A 13,053-nucleotide genomic window follows, 5' to 3' on the forward strand; every position below is an offset into this window, starting at 1 on the left:
CCAGAGGACCTGGCCGTGGCTGGGCTCTACTGGTCCAGAGGCGGCCACCGCCTGCAGAGCCCAGCCCCTCGGAGCCAGCAGCCTTGTGTGGAGGGATCCACTCCGGAATCCCAGTCCTGGCCCTGATGCTTCACTTCTTTGAACCTGTTTCCTCCTCTCCAAAATGAGGATGGTCCTGTCGGCTTCCTGGAGCTTGAGGGCTGACAGATCAGGGTGAAACCCTTGGGCCGGGCTCCTGGTGCTGTCATGAGAGCTGAGGGCCCCCCTTCCTCCAGCTGGGTCTTGGGAGCAAAAAGAGATGCCAGACAGAGAGGGATAAGGCTTTATTCAGGAAGAGCTTGGGAGGGAAGGTGGGCCGTGGGGTCACACCCTGTGGCCTCTGGAGGCCAAGGACATTAGAAGCCAATGACTATGGGCATCTGAGCCACCTCAGAGTCTCCCGCGGGGGGCGCGGGGGTGGCCTCAGAGTCTCCCGCGGGGGGCGTGGGGGTGGCCTCAGAGTCTCCCGCGGGGGGCGTGGGGGTGGCCTCAGAGTCGCCCGCGGGGGGCGTGGGGGTGGCCTCAGTAGCCTGTGGGGGGCGCGGGGGTGGCCTCAGTAGCCTGTGGGGGGCGCGGGGGTGGCCTCAGTAGCCTGGGGGGGGCGCGGGGGTGGCCTCAGAGTCGCCCGCGGGGGGCGTGGGGGTGGCCTCAGTAGCCTGTGGGGGGCGCGGGGGTGGCCTCAGTAGCCTGTGGGGGGCGCGGGGGTGGCCTCAGAGTCGCCCGTGGGGGGCGCGGGGGTGGCCTCAGTAGCCTGTGGGGGGCGCGGGGGTGGCCTCAGAGTAGCCCGTGGGGGGCGCGGGGGTGGCCTCAGAGTAGCCCGTGGGGGGCGCGGGGGTGGCCTCAGAGTCACCCGTGGGGGGCGTGGGAGTGGCCCCCTCGCCGGTCACCGTGGGCAGTGCCTGGTAGGTCACGTTCCAGTACTGCAGGTAATTGGTCCTTAGGTGCTGCTTCATGGAGCTGCCATCCATCTTCTTGTTGATTTCCAGGTAGTTGCCACCTTCCAGGGTGTAGGGATCCCAGTGCGTGGGCACAGGCGAGTGGCCCATGTTAGGGTCCCTGCAGAGTGAGAAAAAAGGCTGGGTAGCTGGCTGGGGCCCAGGGGCTCACGGCAGGCTGGAGACCCAGGTCCCTGGCCCGGCTCCGCCCCGGCTCTCCTGGGCAGTTCTCCACCCTTTGCCCCGTAAGCACTTCCCTGTCTCCTGGGCACTGGCTGGGTACGTACGCACCCTGAGGCCCGGCCAGGAGCTCTGAGCCTTACACAGACGGGGGTACCGAGGCTCAGGGAGGTTAAGTGTAAGTGAGCGAACAGGGACTGGACCCCAGCCCTGCAGGGCAAGGTGGCAGGAGGCCACCCTCACCGCCGCCTTACCCAGTTCTGGCAAAGTTGGTCCAGTAGGCGATCATGGCATTGGAGACAGTCCTGTCTTGGGGCCGGTAGCCCAGCGGGGTGGCAAAGGGCTTCCCGAAGACGTACTGGAGGTCGTCTGCATGATCAGCCCCCACCCAGCGGGGGTAGGTGGGCATCCGAGATGGTTGGGAGAATAGGTAGGAGTAGGTCTTGGCGCTCCTGAGGAGGGCAGTGGAGACCACCCACGTTGGCAGGGTGTTCACCTGGGGCCCCAGGGGAAGGCCATGGGGAGAGCAGGGAAGGGTCTGGGGAATTCCCACAAGACTCAGAAGGGGAATTCCCTGGTGGTGCAGGGCTTACGACGGCGCTTTCACTGCCGAGGGCTCGGGTTCAATCCCTGGTCGGGGAACTAAGATCCTGCAAGCCACGTGGTATGGACAAAATAAATAAATAGATAGATAGATAAATATAAAGTATTTTTTTTAAAAAGACTCAGGAAGGATCTGGATCATTACACCTGGGGGAAGGAAAGCTGTGGCCAAATTTATGACTTCACGGGTTCTACGATTTCAATTGTATTTATACTTCGCCTCTACCAAACATAGGGAGGCGTCTTCCTTTCACAATTCAGTATCAAGAAAGATTGTTTTTGTGACTTCCCTGGCGGTGCAGTGGTTAAGACTCCACGCTTCCCCTGCAGGGAGCACGGGTTCAGTCCCTGGTCAGGGAACTAGATCCCGCATGCTGCATGGCACAGCCAAAAAAAACACAACAGATTCTTTTTCTCTGCAAGTGAATTTGTGTTCTTGATTTGATGGGACAAGGTAGTATATGCCCTCAGATGTTTCCCTTTTTGCTTTGACTGACAGGAACCTCAGAGCTAAATTTATTGCAAAGCTTTCATCCCAGACTTCTAGGTGTAATTTTATCTTTCTACTTTTTAAGCATTCCTAACTTATTTTTTATTTTCACCGGCTATTACTATATGGAGGTTTTTAATGTGGCCACAGGCTTATTTTGAAAGTTGGCAAATTCGAAACCCACAGCAGAGAACATCACCCAGTGTTGCCCTCCTTCTACACAGCATGAGGGATGGAAGGCAGACTCAAGGACTTTCCGATGGGAAGAGCTATGGGGTGTGGGAGAGCGTGCAGGGCTGCACTGGGCAGAGGCTCACGGGAGGGTTTTGTAAAGCCCTCAAGGCTGGGAGGGGAAGAGGGGCCCTCCCAAGCCCCGTCAGGCCTGGTAGATGGTGCAGGCACAGGCGGGGACTGAGCATGCCTTTCCCAGGCCTCTCGGACACCTGGGAGCCACCCACCTGCCAGACCTCGCTGGCAAGGTGCGTGATCCCAGGTGGGCCAGCCCCGCGCCCCCCTCCTCACTTGGCGTTGGTCTTGTGCTGGGCCACAGCGATCTCCGTGGGCATCAGGAAGAGGATGTCAGTCTCCAAGTGCACCACGGTCTTCTTCATGTTCTCCTGGGACGAGTCTTTGGCCCAGGGCTTGGTGTAGAAGTCAAAGGTGGCGTTGGCACCTCTGGGCCCCTTGGTGATGGTGAACCCGCTGACCATCTTGTAGAAGTCCTCCCTGCAGAGTCCAGGCTGACACTGGATCCTCCACCCCATGCCCACAGGAGGGTATCTGCACCCCTATGCCACAGAAGGCCACGGGCGACCCCCCCATCCCTGCCACGGTGCTCCCTTCCTCATTCTGTCGATGCCTCCCCCAGCTGCCCCGGGGCACCGTCCCTGTGCCACTCCCCCCCCCCCTTACTCTGTGATGGCCCGTTTGTCCTTGTTGATGGCCGGCATCTCCACGCTGGCGAAGACATGGCCGTCCATGTCGTTGGTGCCTGCTATGTAGTCAATGTCCGCAGCGTTGGCGTACAGGTTGATGGGGTCACTGGGGAGGAAGTCTCCGTCGACGACAGGGATGAAGCCCAGGTAGTGCAGCATGGGGTCTGGGTGGGGGGGGGCGGGGGAGAGCAGCAGGTTTTCACACCTTCCGGTACCCACCTGCCCTGCCCCTCAACCTCCAGGACAGGAGCTGACTCCATCCTGAGGCCGCGGTGGAGATCTACCTCCTTTGATGGAGACCAGGGCTCCTCGCGACTGACATTCGGGCCCGATCATTCTGTCGTAGGGGCCGTCCTGCACAGTGCAGGGTGTTTAGCAGCCTCCCTGGCCTTGACCCACTGGACACCAGGTAACACCCTCTCCCCAGCTGCGACCACCAAAAGTGTCTCCAGACTCTGCCACGTGTTCCCTGGGCACAAAATCGCCCAGGTTGAGAACCACTGGTCCAGGGGCCAAGACTGTCCTCTCGCTGCAGCTGATGTCCCTTTCCTGTCCCTCTTTTCTTGCTGGGCCTCAATCAGGGGGGAGGAAGACCTCGAAATCATTGAGGGGACCGATGGAGAAAGAGTGCCCCCTCTCCACGCTGGGTTCCAGTGTGTTAGCCGGAAATGGCGCGAGACCCCTGAACTGGCCGGGAAAGGACCATATGGCTGGCTTAGGGCAGAGGGTTGCCCTGCCTTCATTAGGCCTGGCCCGTTTTCCCTCCAGTTCAGCTCAAAAGGAAATAGAGTCGCATTTCTGCAAATCCATGGGTGTTGCTACCAGGACACCAAAATCCAGGTGCTCAAGTCTCTTATATAAAATGGTGCAGTGTTTGCATATAACCTACCCACATTTACCTGCGTACTTTAAATCATTTCTAGATTACTTATGATACTTAATACAATGTGAATGCTATGTAACTAGTTGTAAATGCCATGCAAACGTTATGTATATAGTTGCCAGGGAGAGGCAAACTCAAGTTTTGCTTTTGGGAACTTCCTGGAATTTTTTTTTTTAACGTTTTCCATCTTCAGTTGGTTGACTCCCCAGATGCGGAACCCTCAGGCATGAAGTTGGTTTGCATTCGGGGCCGTGTTGTTTGCTTTGGTTTCATCTTGCCTAGCACTTATGGTTTAATTCACATTAGGTAAAATACGAATGATGGGGTCCCATCATGCTTTGCCTTAGAAGGAGGAGCAAGAGAGAATTCTCACCTACTGGGCTGATGAGACAGACACTCATAGGATTTTGCTGCTGGGGTCCCCCTGACCTTCCTGGGTACAGAGTAGCAGAGCTGGAAGGGCCAAATGCTACAGTGGGTGTTCAGGAAATGTTGTTGAATGAATGAGTGGAGGAAAGAATGAATGTTCGTCTAGGACAGAGGCTCTTGGTCTGGGGTCCACGAGTCTGCCAAAAATTGTGTACGGATGACTGCACGTGTGTGCGTTGTTGGGGGATGGAGACCAAACATTCATCAGCTCCTCGAAGGGGTCGTGACCCACCGAAGACAAGAGGAAAGAACGGTCCCTCCTCCCCTTACGGCCGAGGCCACTGAGGCCTGCAAGGGCAGTGGTGGCAGCAAGCTGCGTGGGGACGCCAGCGAGCTGGCGACAGAGCCAGGATCAGACGTGGCGCCCAATGTGGAGCCCCCGTGTCCCCCGCCCAGCAGCCCCTACTCACACTCCATGCCTGCCAGGGGCATCTTATAGGCCAATGTCAGAGCATGGGGGTCGGTGATCTTCAGACACCTGGCCATCCTGCCAGTATCGTTCAAGGGACAGCCCACCTTCTCTGCGATCTGGGGGTTGGGGAGAGGCAGTGCTCAGGGCAGAGAACACGGGGTCCAGGACAGAGAGTGGAAAGGAGGAAGTCTCCCCCCCACAGCTCCTCCTTTTACCTTTGTGGCCCAGAAGAGGGGGTTCTTCTGGATGGCCCAGGGGCACAGTGCCACACCACTCTGGCTGATGGCTCTCTTGATGAGGCCCTTGTTGTAGGGAGAGAGGGTCTGCAATACACAGAGGTCCTGTCACCAACCTCGCCCCCCCCCCGCCCCCGTCTCCAGGGCTCGGCCAAGGACACCCCACACGTCAGCTCCAGCCCCCCTACTCCCTATCTGCATCACCCCCTCCCACACCCTTGGGGGCAGGCCCCCCCTTAGGGGTCCCCAGACCTGCAGAGAGACGCTGGCCCCTCCGGCTGATTCCCCAAAGATGGTGATGTTGTCAGGGTCTCCCCCAAAGGCTGCAATGTTCCTCTTCACCCAAGCGATGGCCATGTGCTGATCCCGAAGGCCGTAGTTACCTGGGGACAGGGCAGGGGCCTTCATCGGGGACCCTCAGCCCAGACCGGGGTGCTAGGGGCCTGGCCCACACAAGGTGCGCTGTCCGTGTGGGTGGGATGAGCACGTCCCTGACTGTGCGGAGACCTTCTGGAGCCCCAGGATGTTACGTCCTGCAGCGTCCCCAGGAGGCTGGTGGGCTGGGAGCTGTGGGAGCGGGTCCCAGGCTCGGGAAGGGGCGCGGAGGGCCAGGGCCGCTCCGCTGTCTCCCGCTGGGCCACGCTCCCTCTTGTCTGTCCTGGGGCTTCCGTGTCCCGAGTCACTGCCTCGGTGTCCCAGCCCCTGTCTCTCTCACTTGGCTCCCTGCCCCTCCCCCCGGCGCTCTCTGGGTCTGGCTGGCAACCTCTTCTCTTTGGCTACAGCTGTGTCTCACGGTCCAGCTCCAGCTCCCTCACTCTGCAGATAGGATTCTGGGCCTTTCTGGGGGGATGTCGGGAGTTGTTTCAGAACAAGGGCTGCTGAGGGGTGTCCCCGCTGGGCTCAGAGCTTAGGGGCTGGGCACGCTCACTCCCACACCCAGTGCCCCCGGTGCCCAGCGGACCTGGCAGGTTGGAGTCTCCGGTGCTGAGGAAGCCCAGGGGGCCGACGCGGTAGTTGAAACTGACCACGATGACGTTGCCTCGAGTGGCGATCTCCTCCCCGTCGTACAGGTAGTTGCTGAGAAAGTTGGCCCCTTGGCTGGACCCCACGAGGAAGCCACCTCCGTAGATCCAGATCATGACGGGCAGGTTCCGGGAGACTGAGGCGGGGGGAGCAGGCCCGGGGACCCCAGATGAGCCCCTTCCCCGCTCTGTGCTGATGTCAGGGAAGTGCAGCTCTGAAGCCCCCAGACACAACCCAGGGGCAGGGACAGGGCCTCTGGCTACTTGGGGGCATCCTGCAGGGCGAGGGGAGCTGGAGGGTGTGTGGGGAGAGCAGACCTTCCTTCTTGCCCTGGGGGACCCAGATGTTGAGGTAGAGGCAGTCCTCTTTCCCGTAGGTGCTGTCCTGGGTGATGGTGGCCTGCAGGCAACGCTTCTTGAAGTCCTTGGCCTTCAGGGTTCCTGGGGACGGCCGGAGGGTTTGGGGTGAGGATGGGCCCACCAGCCACAGGGCCTGCCCCACCCTCACCCACTCCCACCTTGCCAGCCGGGGTGTCGCTGTGGGTTCTCCAGGGTCTTGGGGGCGGCGGCATAGGGGATGCCCTTGAAGATGTCGACATAGTTGCCAAAGAGGCCCAGCTTCTTGTTGACTCCTTTCACGAAGCCGCCCTCCGTGTACACGGCACCCAGCTGGGATGGGAGGCGGGAGATCAGGGGGGCTTGGGCTGGTCAGCGCCTGGGGGCAGGGAGCCCACCCGCAGGCCCCGGGTGCCCAGAGGCTCCCCAGAGACAGCTTCAAGGAGAGGCCCATCTGTACCTGTGACCGAGGCCCCTGCCACCTGCTCCCATTGCTTGAGGAGGGGGCTCACTCCCCACCCGCCCCCTGGGTGTCCTGCTCCCTGAATCTCAAAGGAGGCTGGTTCAAGCAGTGTGTCCTCAGGAAAGCCTTCCAAGAAGGCTGGGACACGTGGGGTGGAGGTTTGGATTCTTGCTGTGGCCGCCTATGCCCTTGAGCCTCAGTTTTCCCTCCTGTAAGATGGGTGACGACAGTATCTCCCTCGTGGCCCGTTTGCTTGTCCAGCTGCCAGCAGTGACAGGTGCACCGTGGACACTGAATGTTTCACGCCCAGCTGTGCGCTCCCTGAGCGGTGGGCCTTTCTCCTCCGCTCATCTCCCCCGACGGTGTCCCCTCAAGTCCTCACAGCCCCTGTGCTCCAAGCCGGGAAAGAACCCTGCCCCGCAAGGCCGCCGGCACCGCTGCTGCATATCTAGCCCTTGTGCGGAGCTGGCCCCCCGCGGACCAATGCGTCCAATCCTCACCAGCATCCCGGGGGCTGGTGCTCATCTACCCATTGTTCCTGGAGGGAACACTGAGGCTTTCCTGTTTGCATTCACCGCTGGGAAACTGTCTGAACTCAGGGCCGGCCCTTCTCCCCTCCCAGCGCTTCACCCCGTGGCCCAGGGTGAGCACAAGTCCATGCTTCCTGGCTTTCACCTGCGCTCGGTTCCAGGTGGGCAGGGGCAGGGCAGCCCCACGTCCCAGGCCTGGCGGGATCCCAGCTGCCCTCTGAAGTCTATGCTGAGAGGGGCCCCCTGCCTTGCTGGGTGGGGATCAGGTGGGCTGGAACTGGAGAGGAAGGGGCTGGAAGCAACACCTGCCAGGTGCCTGGGGTTTGGGCCCAGGCGGCAAGCCCAGGCTGGCCCCTGTCCCTCTCTCTCCCTGCTTCCTGTCCTGGAGGAGCCTCACACACCCCCAGCCTCGAGGCATTTTTCCTGATCAGCCTCCCTGGCTGCTGGGAGAGGGCACGGACCAGGTCAGCGCCTGGCGGGGAGCAGCTCAGAAGTGGCTCTGTGTGACTGAGATCAGCCTGAGGGCCCCGGGGCGGGGCAGGGCATGGGGACCCTGGCCATCCATCGAGGCCGGTGGGGAGGGGCGTCGCTGGCTCTGGAGCAATACGGAAGGAACCAGGGCCCCCTCAGCACCCAGAAAAGAGCTTCCCCTGAAGGAGAGTGACCTTCTCTCGGGGGCAGACGGCGCCCAGAACGAGGCAGCAGGGGTTCGAACCTCGGGACGGCAGAGGGTGGAAAGAGTAGGGCCTGAGAGAGCAGCTTGAAGGGTGGTGGGACCCGCACGGTGAGCTCTGCGCGTGGCTGTTCGCTCCGCCCTGGAAGTGTTTCCCCGCCCTGTGGCCCTCACGCTGCAGGAGGGCAGTGAGGGAGCTCAGACGGTATGGCCGCCCCAGGAGGGTTGGCTGGGCCTCCTGACTCTCACTGGGGAGGGGAGCTGTAGCAAGCAGGCGGGTGGGGGACCGGGAGATGGAGGTTACACTTCGAGCCAGACTCCAGGGTTGGACTAGCCCAGGTTCCAGGCTCCTGCTCAGCCCCTGTGGCTGTGTGATGTTGGGCAAGCCCCTTGTCTGCTCTGGGCCCCCGTCTCCCCTTCCGGAAAAGAGGGACAGCGTTGACATCTCTGGAGAGGGGAAGGAGCCAGAGGGGTGTTGTGGGTCAGGTTGCCGACCCAGCAAATAAAAGTTCAGGTTGCCCAGTTACACTTGAATTTCAGATAAATAATGATTTTTTTTTTTTTTAGTGTATGTCCTAAATATTGGGTGGAACATACACCAAAAATGACTCGTGGTTTATGGGAAATTCAAGTTGAATTGGGCACCCAGTATTTTATCTGGCAGCCTGAGTCATCCTGCGAAGGGCAAAACACGAAATGCAGAGTAAGTGCCAGGAGAGGCTGACAGTCTGTCGTCGGGTTCTCTTTCTCAGTCTGGCTCTTTCTGCCAGTGACTCTGCCTGTCTTCCCTCGGCTGGGCCCTGTCCCCAGTTTCCAGGTCTGGCTCAGCGGAGGAGAGAGGGACCCCTCCCCTGGCCCGACCCCTCTGCTGGGCTCTCGCTTACCTTCGCCGCACTCGCTACAGCCAGCCAGCAGGCGAGGCCCAAGACCACCGGCTCCCAGCGCCCCATGGTGTGTGGCTGCCTCTCTGTGGCCCTCGCTCTGGGCCTGCGGTATTTATGGGCCTGGAGCCGGCCCACAGCTGCCTGAGGAGGGACCCTTTCCCCCGCCTCCTACCGTTACCCTTTCCTCCAGGCTGGCCGAACTCCAGGTGGTGTACCTGGGGTCAGGAGACACCTGCTGTTTCCAGCCGGGGTCGGGCTGGGCCAAGGTCACGTGCAAACACGCATATATACGCAAACGCACACACACACACGCACACACACACACACGTGGGGACAGTCCATCTTTCCCAGGGTCGGCTGCTGCCCTGTGACCTGGTCCCTACAGTGCACCTGTGTAGGTTACTGCCTGCCTGGGAACAGAGGCAGATGGCACGGGTGCAGGGGGTGTGGGGAGGCCTGGGGCTTGGCTGGGTGCTAAGTGCGCTGCATTCGGGCGCCTCGACAAGGGCTTGCTTTCGCTCCTGGGGAAATGGGCACGCTTCGTCCCCATGCCGTGCCTGCAGCTCTGCAGTGGGCGCTGATAGGCGACTGGGCGCGTGATTTCTGCAACAGAGAGGGCCACGGGCTACTGGGCAGCGGCTGGCTGTGCAGTTCGAGGTGGGGTGGGGACCTGAGCATCGTCCCGCCCTCCGGGTATGGGGGCTTCTCTCTGTCAGCAGCGCAGTCCTGGGAGGGCAGGACGAGAGATCCAGCCCAGCCTTGAGGGCTTCCCGGGGAAAAGGAAGGGCCGGGCTTTCTGGCCACAGGGAACCTGCAGATACACAGCCGTCCGTCTGTCTGCCTGCCTGTCCGCCTACCATTTCCTGTGCCCAGATTTTTTGTGACGCAGAGTGAATGGAGAGAGGCTGGAGAAAGGTGGGGAGGGGTGGGCGGCTGCAGGTGGGAGGGGGTCAGGACACTGGGAAGAAGAGGCCATGCAGGCTGGGCTGGCGAGTGTGGGGCCGGGGTGTAAAGGTGTTGAGGGGTGCTGCCAGTGACAAGGAAATGCCCTTGTTGACTCACACCTTTGCCCGTCTCCTCCAGTTCTAAGAATCTGTTCTAAAGGAGGTAATTCTAAATAGGGGGGAGGGGAACATTCCAGGACGTTCAGTGCAGTGTTATTTATAGTAGCCGAGGAGGAAAGGAAGGGGGCAGGAGAGGGAAGGGGACCTGCAGTTCACTAATAGGGGGTCGCTGCCTCTTCATTGGATAGCGAGGGCCTCACATGGTCCTGCACAGAATAGGTGATCGATAGACACAGGACGAGCATGCCCAGAAGTGCCTGGGAGAGTCTAACACTGTCCAGTAAAAAAATCCGCCCCGGCTTCCTGGCTGGGTCTGTCCAATGTGTTCATTGCTTGACCCTGTGTTAGAGACCAACTGCAGGGGCATTCATCTCAGCCGAGATAGCTTCGGCCACTGGCTGAGGTCTGACAAAGAGCCTCTCTTTGACCAAACTCTACTCAGGCTCCCAGACCTCTTCTTCAACTCTGCATCGTCCGGTTTTAGCAAGAATCTCGCTAAATTGCTTTAACCGGAATGCCCCACCCTCCATATCTGCCTCGATCTCTGATCGGGGTCCCCATCCTCTGCCGTCCCCCGCACCGATGATCGCTGACCGCCCTGGTCTGTCTTCAGCAAGAATCCTGTTAGGTCAGTCTCTCCGGAAGCCCCCTCTCCCCTGGTGTTTCCTCTCTTTTTTTTTTTTTTCCCCCGGTATGCGGGCCTCTCACTGTTGTGGCCTCTCCCGTCGCGGAGCACAGGCTCCGGATGCGCAGGCTCAGCGGCCATGGCTCACGGGCCCAGCCGCTCCGCGGCATGTGGGATCTTCCCGGACCGGGGCACGAACCCGCGTCCACTGCATCGGCAGGCGGACTCTCAACCACTGCGCCAGCAGGGAAGCCCTGGTGTTTCCTCTTAGTAAGTTTCCATCCACAGACTCTCTCTCAGCCTTGTTTGGCTAGGAAACCCCACTTGCCCAGGCTGTATTTGGACTTGAGCTCAGCTCTATATGGAAGTCTCTCTTTCCCTATCGCAATAATCCTGAATAAAATCTGTTTTGGGGAATTACCTGGTGGTCCAGTAGTTAAGACTCCAGGCTTCCACTGCGAGGGTCCTGGGTTCCATCCCTGGTTGGGGAACTAAGATCCCACAAGCCATGCGGCGCGGCCAAAAAAAAAAAAAAAAGTCTTCTTACTGCTTTAACAACTGTCCGTGTGTGTGTTTAATCATTTTTATTGGAGTGTAGTCTGGTTTTTCTTTGACAGATCTCCCAAGAGCCCTGGGACTCTAACCTGGAAGAGGGGCTGGCCTGCGTGCCTGGGCCACCTCGGTCCCCCTGCTGTGGATTGTGTGGGATTTGCTGTGCGTGGCCTCGGCTGTAGCTTTTTCCTCTCTCAGGCAATCTTCTGACTCCTTGGTTCTCACAAAAGAAAACTGGGAAAATCAGACAAAACTTGGAGCAGTGTGGTTGTTACGTATCAGCCGCATTATGGTAATTCGGTGGAGAAAACTTAATCCAAATGTCTGAACTGGGAGTTTTGAATCCTGGTCCGTGGGCCTGTTAGGAAGTTTAAGGACAGGCCGTGGGAGCCTGGATGCCCCTGAAACTTGATGCACATATCTGTGGGTAAGCATATCCTCCTTCAGAAAGACTCCACGGTTATCACTGTGTGCTCGGAGCATCTATGACCTTCCAAAGAGTCTACGTTGGAAGTATCAAAAGTTCTGAATTGGTATAACTGACAAAGTAGAAAACTAACGAAATTGATTTAATGGCACAAATACTTTTTTAAAATGTTTTTCTGGGCTGGAGCACATTCTGTAAGGGCACATGCACCTGTGTTAACATTTGCAGATGTTGTAAATCAGACAGACACAGGTCCAACCCTGACACTGCCACTCGATAGCTGTGGGATCTGGACATGTGTCTTTACCTCTGTTAACTTCCCCACTGATACCTTTGCTCAGGGAACGATGTCTGAGAGGTTCATAGCACAACAATTATCAGGGTCTACTGTTTACAAGGTGCTCAAAAGGAACATTTAAAATTTGTTTTCAGGCAGAGAAATGTCCATTTTAAGTTGTAGGGAACCTAACTATATCAGTAGATGTTCTAGCCACAGAGAAAACAGTTACTTCAAGTGACTTGGAGGCGCGACTGTATGTTCATAGCAGCATTTATCCTAAGGAGAAAGCAAGTGCAACACAACCTTAAATGATTTTTGATGGTCATATTATTTTATCAAAGATTACTTTATATAATTTATCACTTGTTATTTAAATTTGTATACTTGATAATTTATATGATCTATTATAATATTTTCTATTTTGAAAATATATGTATGTTACAGGAGAAAAAGTAATCATGCTAGTGGTGTAAGATTTTCAGCATAGGTGGAAAAAGAAATGAATAAGATCAGAGAGGGACTTTCCTGGCGGTCCGGTGGTTAAGACTCTGCACTTCCAATGCAGGGGGTGTGGGTTCAATCCCTGGTCGGGGTACTAAGATCCCACATGCTGCGCAGAGAAGTAAAACCTTATAATCTTACATTTTCATTGGGAGATATCTATATGAACTCATAACATTATTTTTTGGGGGGTAAAAAAGTGTCCATTTCCTAGCTGTGTAATCCAAAGCCCTAGAGGTAAAGAAAACCCAGGCGCAACAAGCACCCCCTGGTGCCCAGATTGGGGTGTCTAAACACCATTCCCACACCAAGGAAGGTGGCACCCTGGAGCAACGGCTAGGCTGGATCTAAGACAGGAAATGCAGTGGAGGAGCCTGGGCCATCATGGTGGCTGGAAGCAAGGAGGCTGGAAGACCAGAGGGTGCGTCAAAGGACACAGGACCCAACCCGGGGCTGCTCTCAGGCCAGACATGAGACAAGTAGGGCAGCAAAAAGCATGACTGCAACTGATTGAAACAGATCATCACAAAGCTAAAAGCGTCCCCCTGGTCATC

At 58.0% G+C, this 13,053-nt stretch overlaps 1 protein-coding gene across 1 annotated transcript; it reads right to left on the reverse strand.

The window, feature by feature from the left end:
• Positions 1 to 310: 310 nt before the first annotated feature.
• CEL (carboxyl ester lipase) lies at positions 311 to 9,127 on the reverse strand. The gene is made up of 12 exons (XM_032635074.1): positions 9,051 to 9,127; positions 6,683 to 6,833; positions 6,483 to 6,605; positions 6,104 to 6,301; positions 5,395 to 5,525; positions 5,122 to 5,229; positions 4,905 to 5,022; positions 3,160 to 3,346; positions 2,770 to 2,973; positions 1,409 to 1,606; positions 912 to 1,095; positions 311 to 527 (listed from the first exon to the last, which is right to left on the reverse strand). The coding sequence occupies exons 1-12, from the start codon at positions 9,114 to 9,116 to the stop codon at positions 396 to 398; spliced, it is 1,800 nt and encodes a 599-aa protein (XP_032490965.1). The 5' UTR covers positions 9,117 to 9,127; the 3' UTR covers positions 311 to 395.
• Between the last annotated feature and the right edge of the window lie 3,926 nt (positions 9,128 to 13,053).

This window comes from Phocoena sinus, chromosome 6 (genome assembly GCF_008692025.1).
Source record: "Phocoena sinus isolate mPhoSin1 chromosome 6, mPhoSin1.pri, whole genome shotgun sequence".
Lineage (NCBI taxonomy): Eukaryota > Metazoa > Chordata > Mammalia > Artiodactyla > Phocoenidae > Phocoena > Phocoena sinus.

Bases quoted from the DNA above. Each gene is read 5' to 3' on its own strand.
- CEL (XM_032635074.1), bottom strand. From the start codon at position 9,116: ATGGGGCGCTGGGAGCCGGTGGTCTTGGGCCTCGCCTGCTGGCTGGCT. The intron at 6,834-9,050 runs GTAAGCGAGAGC...CTCCCATCCCAG, and splicing joins CTGTAGCGAGTGCGGCGAAG to CTGGGTGCCGTGTACACGGA. The intron at 6,302-6,482 runs GTCTGCTCTCCC...CCCCCGCCTCAG, and splicing joins CCCCCAGGGCAAGAAGGAAG to TCTCCCGGAACCTGCCCGTC.